We start from the raw sequence: 7,591 nt of genomic DNA, 5'->3' as shown, positions 1-7,591 counted from the left end.
CATTTGGTGTCGGTGAAAGAAACTTGCATGAGTCGAAAATAATTCTGCATAGTGTACGGATGATGCTGTAAGAAAAAGGGTATTTGTTTCATTTTATTAACTAGCTTTAACCTGTAGAAGGGACTTCTTAAGTATATTTTCATAACTTCAAATTAAAAAACTCATTATAATTATAAAAAAATTAACTGAGTTAATGTTGTATCAATTTATTTACGGATGTGGGAATAAAAAACTGGAAAAGTTACCGTAAAAGAAATAAAATTATGTTGGTCCTTTCTATTAGTTTTAAAATATGTACGCATTGTGAAATTTTAATTTTAATATTAAAAAAATTAATTCTTTATATTTATAATTGTTTCAATTTAATTTTAATTCTAAAATCTTTATTTTAAACTTAAACAATATGAACTTAATAATTATAAGTTCATTGACAAAAATGAGTGTATCTATTTTTGAATGTAGGATAATGAAGTTAGTGTATGTAAAAAAAACTAAATTCCTTATTTGACGGTGAGATAATGGAATGAACATTTGGTTAGCTTTAAGGTTGGTGATGGTCTGCTGGGAATGGTGAGTACACTAGGAAGGATGAAAGATGGTGGAGGTTAGTGGCTCGGTGATTCAGGGGTTGCAATGGTGAGAGGTTTGTGGCATGTTTTGGATTTAGTGGGGAGGGATGTGTGTATTAAAGGTTGTGGTGGCGATATGAATCGAGGATGATGGTGTTGCGATGGGGATGGTATGAGGAGTTGAAGGACAGAGAGCTTTGGGAGGGTGAATGGTGGCTTGTGGTGAGTGTTGAATGTTGAATGTTAATTGTGTGGGCTGAGCGAAGATGATGATGGTGGTGGTGGAAGGCGTTGAAGGGGACGGTGATAAAGTGATGGGAGCTGGTAATTGTTTGGTTGAATAATAAATTACGTCTTTGTTTAATTAGTAAACGTAAAAGTCTTCAAATTTGAATCTTATTATGTGTAAAAGTTTAGTTCAGTTTACTATAATGATTTAATTATTGAAAACTTCCATTTATAATAATTTCATATTTATAGTTACTTAGATTTATAATTATATTGTATTTATTACATTAAAAAAATTAAATTGAATGTTTGTATATTGTATTATTTTTAATATTTTTATTATATCCTTGTAACAACATGCATCCTATTTTTATTCTAGTAATGGAAAATCGAAACTACTTATAATATTTTTATATATTTAATAATTTCCCTTTTTGTACCAAAAAAACAATTTCTCTTAATTTATTTGTGGTGGAGAATAATTGATGTTATTTTTATGAAATGTGGATTTTTTGAGAAAAAATTTAATTTTATCTGGATTACTTGTTAGTAAATTTTTAAATTTATTTTAAAAAATAAAATGATATGTTTTTTATACTTGAAAAAATAATTTAAAAAACAGAAAAATAGATATGAAATTAAGAAATTTTATATTCATGCAAAACAAAAAGTCAATCATCCCCGGGCAGCCCAGCTATTGGTCGATTCGTCAGATACGGGCAGCGGGCAATTTCATTATTCATATAAAAGCCCAAATGATTTCAATTTGTTAAAACAAAAGCCAGACAAAAATTTATCGAAGAGAGAAGAAAACAAATATTCTCTCTCTTCTCGTATCTGTCTGCTTAGATTCCCTTTTAAGAACAACATAAAATTAATTGAATTGAAAGGGTTAAGGGGGCAGGTTTTAACGTTAATAAAGTTTTCTTTTTCTAATTTACTGTTCATAAAATTGTAGCTTTTTAAGAACAAAGCTACAATTTTGAATTACAATTGATTCAATAATTTTAACATTAATTATTTGGGAAATTTGATATATTTGGGGGAATGGGTGTTCTGGTTGATTCCCAGAAAGAGGGTTTCGGTTCTTCATGGGGTGGTTTAAAGAATTTGGTAAGAAGAAAACAGGTAGATTGTGCCCATACCAAGCGTTTGGATAATCATCAGCTGGCTAAAGAGTTGACCATTCCTCATCTCATAGCAGTCGGTAATAATTTATGTTTTAGTTTTAGTTTTTGGAAAACATTGACTTTACTTTGTAAGTTTTGCGTTTTTTTTTATCTTTTCCTTTTTTTTTGGGGGGGGGGTAGGGGTGGGATTTGATCCTGAATTTGTGTACGTGTTTTTTGGCTGTTTTTGATGATGGGTTTAAATGTTGTTTAGCTGTTTTGTGGAATTTTGTATCTTCGTTTTTTGTGTTTAGCTGTTTGTTATTATATAGCAATTTTTATATTTGATTATTTCTATTTTTTTTTGTTCTTTTCCAGGAAATTTTGATCTGTTTTAGTGTTATATATTGATTTTGCTGGTGTTTTGGATTGTTATTCACACTGTACAATGACTGATCTTTGTTGCTTATTTCTCCTTATGGGTATCTTTGATGCATTGGGTTATTTGGTTTGATTTTGTTTATTCTAATAAGGAGGTTGGCATATGTTAGTTCTTTTACATTTAAGGTTATGGCCTTCTTTCATTTTGGTAGCTAAAATAGACAGCTTATTCTGAATTTTGGTGCAATGTGATTAGGTGTTGGATCAACAATCGGAGCTGGAGTTTATATTCTTGTTGGAGCAGTTGCTAGAGACCATTCTGGGCCAGCTCTCACCATGTGCTTTCTAATTGCCGGAATTGCCGCTGCCCTCTCTGCTTTTTGCTATGCTGAGCTTGCTAGTCTTTGCCCGTCTGCTGGCAGTGCCTATCATTATTCATACATTTGTGTTGGTGAAGGGTAATTTCTATGTTTTCTTGATATATCTTGTACATTTCTTACTGTTGGTCTTTGTTCTTGCAATTCGAGAAGTGGATAGCCTAATAGGCAACTGTTCCATTTGGTAAAAGAATAAAAAGTGGCTTCAAATGTACAATCTTTTCTCTTTCTTGAAGATTTATATGCTTTTTAGCCATTGATCCATTGTGTAGTGTTGCCTGGTTGGTTGGTTGGGCTCTGATACTGGAGTATACAATTGGTGGATCTGCTGTTGCTCGTGGCATTTTCCCTAATCTGGTTTAGTGATTTTCCTTGATAATCTCTTGCCTTACTTTTCTTTGGCTGGATCTGTTGGGTGGGAGGAGCAGGGAGCTGCCTTTTGTTTTCTATTTACGTTGCTCCTTCTTCTTTTCTTTTAATTTTTGCATCTAGGCTTTGCTCTTTGGAGGTGAAAATAGTCTACCAACTTTTCTAGCTCGTCAGCATTTTCCCGGGCTTGATGTTATGGTGGACCCATGCGCTGCAGCTCTAGTTCTCATTGTGACTGGGTTCTTATGCTTGGGAATCAAGGAGGTGCTTTCTATCTCCTTTTATTTTCAGTTCCTTTTCCATGTTCGTGGCTGATACCCATCACCCTTTGTAAATTGTAGCCTTGAATTAAAACCTGTTGCCCATCTCGTGCAGAGTGCACTTGCACAAGGCATTGCCACAGCTGTAAATGTATTTGCCATGCTTTTTGTAATAATAGCTGGTGGTTATCTGGGTTTCAAGACTGGATGGACCGGATATGAAGTTCCTACTGGGTAATGGCATTTCATTCTGTTTTTCCATGCCTATATGATTATTTCAAAAATTGTTATTGAAGTATAGGTATTTTCCCTTTGGGGTGGATGGAATGCTTGCGGGATCTGCAACAGTCTTCTTTTCTTATATTGGTTTTGATACGGTTGCAAGCACGGCTGAGGAGGTATATGGTTTCTTTTCTTTTGGCAGTTTGCCCTTTATTAAAAGCTGTCTTTTCTGGCGATCTAAGGAACTTCAAACTGTGCATGACAGGCGAAGAATCCCAAACGAGATTTGCCACTGGGTATTGCATTATCTCTCTCCATTTGTTGTTGTTTGTACATGCTGGTTTCTATTGTAATTGTGGGTCTGGTCCCATATTATGCAATGGATCCTGACACCCCCATCTCCTCTGCATTTGCTAGCAATGGGATGCAATGGGCTGCGTGAGTATTCTTGCGCATTCAAAGCATTTAACATATTTTTGTTTTCTCAAACTTTTTTACTCGAGGAACCTTCCTTTTCTGTTATTTCAGTTACATAATAACTGTTGGAGCTGTTACTGCCCTTATCTCAACATTGATGGGCTCAATCCTCCCTCAGGTACAAATCAAGTTCCCAATAGTATACCTGTAAAACTGTATGGTGTTCTACAAATATTTCATCAATGTGATTTTAATTTCCCATAATTATTGCCCATATAACATTACTGTTCCATCACTCCTTACCCTCTGATGATTGTCTCAAATTAGAATATTACATTACTGCTATGTCATTTCCTTACCTCGAACCATGGTGTCTTAAATTAGGATTCTTGTAATCATACTACTTGCAGTGCTAAACATAACCGAAGATGAGAACAACAAAGTGGGTGCTTGAATCAATGTTATTTGTAAAATGATTTATCAACTCTAGAGATCCCTTTCAACTATATAACATTTGATTCTATAATGACTTTTTACTCTGATATAATCTCGATTTCTTTTGTATGTTTGTGTGTGTGTATTAGTATACCACATGTATCAACTTCTTAATTATTTCCTCTGAAGATTCATTAGTATGTTGTCAGAATGTATAAATAAAATGTTAGCACCTAAATCTACATGATTGATCATAGATGTTGATATCTTATTTAATTATTTTATGTTAATGTTCTTAATTGTGTATTTTCAGCCTCGAATTCTTATGGCAATGGCTAGAGATGGATTGCTGCCATCCTTCTTTTTGGATGTTAACAAACACACTCAAGTTCCTGTCAATAGCACGCTAGCAACTGGTATAGTTGCTTCTATCTTGGCATTCTTCATGGATGTTTCACAATTGGCAGGGATGGTAAGTTTAACCGGCATCTCTTGTAATTGAGGGCCTTTTTTTTGTTTGTTTTTTAGTGCCTTATGGTGTACGTCTATCGCATTATTGTATCAATTTGTAAATGGATTTAAGCATGTAGCTGTGCTCCTAGGTCTTGAGTGCATTCAATTACTGTGGTGACCCTTTTCAATTAAGTTGAAAATAAATTTTTTAATCATATAGTGATATGTCTCTGATTGTTGCCATAATCTGTTTGATTATTTACAGTTTTCAATAGAACATAATCTGATTGTTCCAAGTTTCCTTGCTTAAAAGGATGCATAAACCAAGCTCCTCTGGCTCAAATTTCAATTTTATTAACAGTTCTGTGAATGCGTTTGCCTAAAATATGGAGCTCGTAAAAGTTGCCTTTCTTTTGCAGGTCAGTGTGGGTACACTTCTTGCATTTACAATGGTTGCAGTTTCTGTGCTGATACTTAGATATGTCCCACCAGACGAGGTGCCACTTCCGTTATCACTTCAGGAGTCAATTGATTCTTACAAGCTGAGACATAATAGTGATGCTCAGATGATTAATGGAGAAAACCCAGCGAAGAGTCCTGGAGATCCTTGTCTGCCTTTGCTTGGAGAAAAGAATGTTGCAGTTGATTGTACTGTTGTTGAAAAACTAGAAGCTCTATCCAGTTGTAAGTTCCTTGCCTTATGTCTACTTTTGATATAGAAATCTATTTGCTCCTTCAATTTCCCGAAAGCATCCTTGCCCGACCCTCATATGCAATGCATATTTGGACATGGTGGGGCGTATGATTCTCCAAATATATGAAAAAATTGGAGAATATGAGAATACTTGTGTTGGGCACATACATGTATCCGACATTAGCCTTTGAGTCCAAGTGACAGATACAGATCTTATAAAATCATTTTCATTAGCAGTATACAGTGTCTTGGTTTGTCACAGACTTTAGAGATGTGCTTGAAGGTTTTTCCTTGCTTTTATATGTGCAAACTGATGATAAGATGTAATGTAATTGAATATTGTGAAACTTCTTATCAAGGTTTCAATATGAAATGCTTCACAGTTATGAACATTATTACCATGGAATTCCATGTCACTTGGACCGGGTTAGAATGATGAATCTGGGTATGTATCCAGCACAGGCGTATTCAAAAAATAAATTCTATGTATTTTGGGGCTTTTTGGAGAGCCATATCTTTACATTTGTGTCTGTATACAACTATATGTATTGGACATGAGTACAAAGAAAATTGAAGAATTAGAGCAACATATGGTAGTTCCTGAAGATTGATTCTCTATTGTGTAATAGTTACTGCAGGTACCCTTGATGAAGAGAACCGAAGGAAAATAGCCGGCTGGACCATAATGTTAATATGTGTAGGGGCATTTATGCTTACATTTGCAGCTTCAAATCTGTGGTTTTCGAGGTAGGCTGATCATGAAAGCATTGTCTAACTACATTGATAAAATGGAGGGCTGAGGCAATATATCATTCTTGACCATTATTAAGCTTTTCATTATCATGAATATGGAGATATTTATCCAAAAAAGGGATAAAAAAGAGGATGAAGAGGAGATTTGTGTTGCTTGGGTGTCATACATTTATATGGATAAAGAAAGAGAATTGAAACCCATTTTTTCAATGGTTGGCTGGAAGATATTATGTCCTATGTTACTCGGACTTGGGAATAAGTGTTGGATACAAGTTGTATCCGGCACGATTCTGATTGAAGAATATTCATTTAATTTTTTACAATCTTTCTTTCTCTTGAATTTTATCTTTTCAAATGGTTTCATTATATATATTTCTCGTTTTATTTGATGGTCATTGGTATCTTCTTCTAGCCTTATTCGGTTCACTTTGTGTGGTGCTGGCGGTCTTCTTCTTCTTTCTGGTTTGGTAATTCTCACCTGTATTGATCAAGATGATGAAAGGCATAACTTTGGACATGCAGGAGGTATGCTATTGGCACTCTTATCTTTGTTCGTCGTTTCGAGAATCTTTGTGATTTCATCTAACTTTGCATGGTTAATTTACGAGCCAATATATATATTTCAGGTTTCATATGTCCTTTCGTTCCACTCCTACCAATCTCTTGCATTCTCATCAATGTTTACCTTCTCATCAATTTGGAGTAAGTCTTAACCAGGTCTATTTTTATTTATTTTTCTGTTATTTCCACGTTGGTATACAGATACTGCTGATCGAGAATTCATCATAATCCTTTTGCTGTTTGAAACCGTTAGGGTTGCAACCTGGGTTCGAGTTTCGGTTTGGCTAATGGTCGGGGTTCTTATTTACATATTCTATGGTCGTAGACACAGCTCGCTGCTAAATGCGATCTACGTGCCTAAAGCGCATGTGGATGAAATTTATCGCTCCTCCGGAGCAATTCTTTAGTGTAATGGAACCTTGAATGCAAAAGAAAATGAAGGAAAAACATGTAGACTACATGATCTGTACTGATGACTGTTTGGTCATAGTTCTGGAGAAGAATCTCAGTGTTGTAAGCTTGTAACTTTATTTATTTATTAATTTTCAGAAGGCCATAAAATCAGTAACTTGTTTGCATGTCTACATGTATTTCCTTAGGATGGGAAAACTCTATTGCAAAAGTGTAAATACTTATTAGCAACGTGAATTACAGATTTCCATCTCTCGTAATTATAGTGTTGGATTTGATTTCGGTTCAATAGAGTAATAATAATTTAGTTTGACTTTTATATGTAAAATGTAAATAAACAATTTATTAATTT

At 34.5% G+C, this 7,591-nt stretch overlaps 1 protein-coding gene across 2 annotated transcripts; it reads left to right on the top strand.

Moving 5' to 3' along the window:
* Positions 1–1,565: 1,565 nt before the first annotated feature.
* Positions 1,566–7,499, top strand: LOC121212534 (cationic amino acid transporter 2, vacuolar). 2 transcript variants are annotated; one of them, XM_041085486.1, is made up of 14 exons: positions 1,566–2,004; positions 2,544–2,745; positions 2,937–3,021; positions 3,157–3,297; positions 3,409–3,527; positions 3,595–3,691; positions 3,781–3,953; positions 4,044–4,110; positions 4,681–4,839; positions 5,240–5,504; positions 6,153–6,261; positions 6,680–6,792; positions 6,894–6,969; positions 7,082–7,499. In XM_041085486.1, exons 1-14 carry the CDS (start codon positions 1,845–1,847, stop codon positions 7,233–7,235), a joined length of 1,920 nt encoding a protein of 639 aa, XP_040941420.1. In that variant the 5' UTR covers positions 1,566–1,844; the 3' UTR covers positions 7,236–7,499. The 2 variants fall into 2 exon arrangements, with proteins under 2 accessions (XP_040941420.1, XP_040941419.1); XM_041085485.1 differs by having other exon boundaries at positions 1,567–2,004; positions 6,144–6,261.
* Positions 7,500–7,591: the final 92 nt, after the last annotated feature.

Source organism: Gossypium hirsutum, chromosome A13, assembly GCF_007990345.1.
Source record: "Gossypium hirsutum isolate 1008001.06 chromosome A13, Gossypium_hirsutum_v2.1, whole genome shotgun sequence".
In the NCBI taxonomy this organism is placed as follows: domain Eukaryota; kingdom Viridiplantae; phylum Streptophyta; class Magnoliopsida; order Malvales; family Malvaceae; genus Gossypium; species Gossypium hirsutum.
The sequence above is the reverse complement of the archived record's forward strand: the minus strand, read 5'-3'. Positions and strand labels throughout refer to the sequence as shown.

Excerpts from the sequence above, each read along its gene's own strand:
- LOC121212534 (XM_041085485.1), top strand. The coding sequence starts at position 1,845 with ATGGGTGTTCTGGTTGATTCCCAGAAAGAGGGTTTCGGTTCTTCATGG. Across the intron at positions 3,298-3,408 it reads TATGCTTGGGAATCAAGGAG|AGTGCACTTGCACAAGGCAT; the intron begins GTGCTTTCTATC and ends CATCTCGTGCAG. Across the intron at positions 4,840-5,239 it reads TTTCACAATTGGCAGGGATG|GTCAGTGTGGGTACACTTCT; the intron begins GTAAGTTTAACC and ends TTTCTTTTGCAG.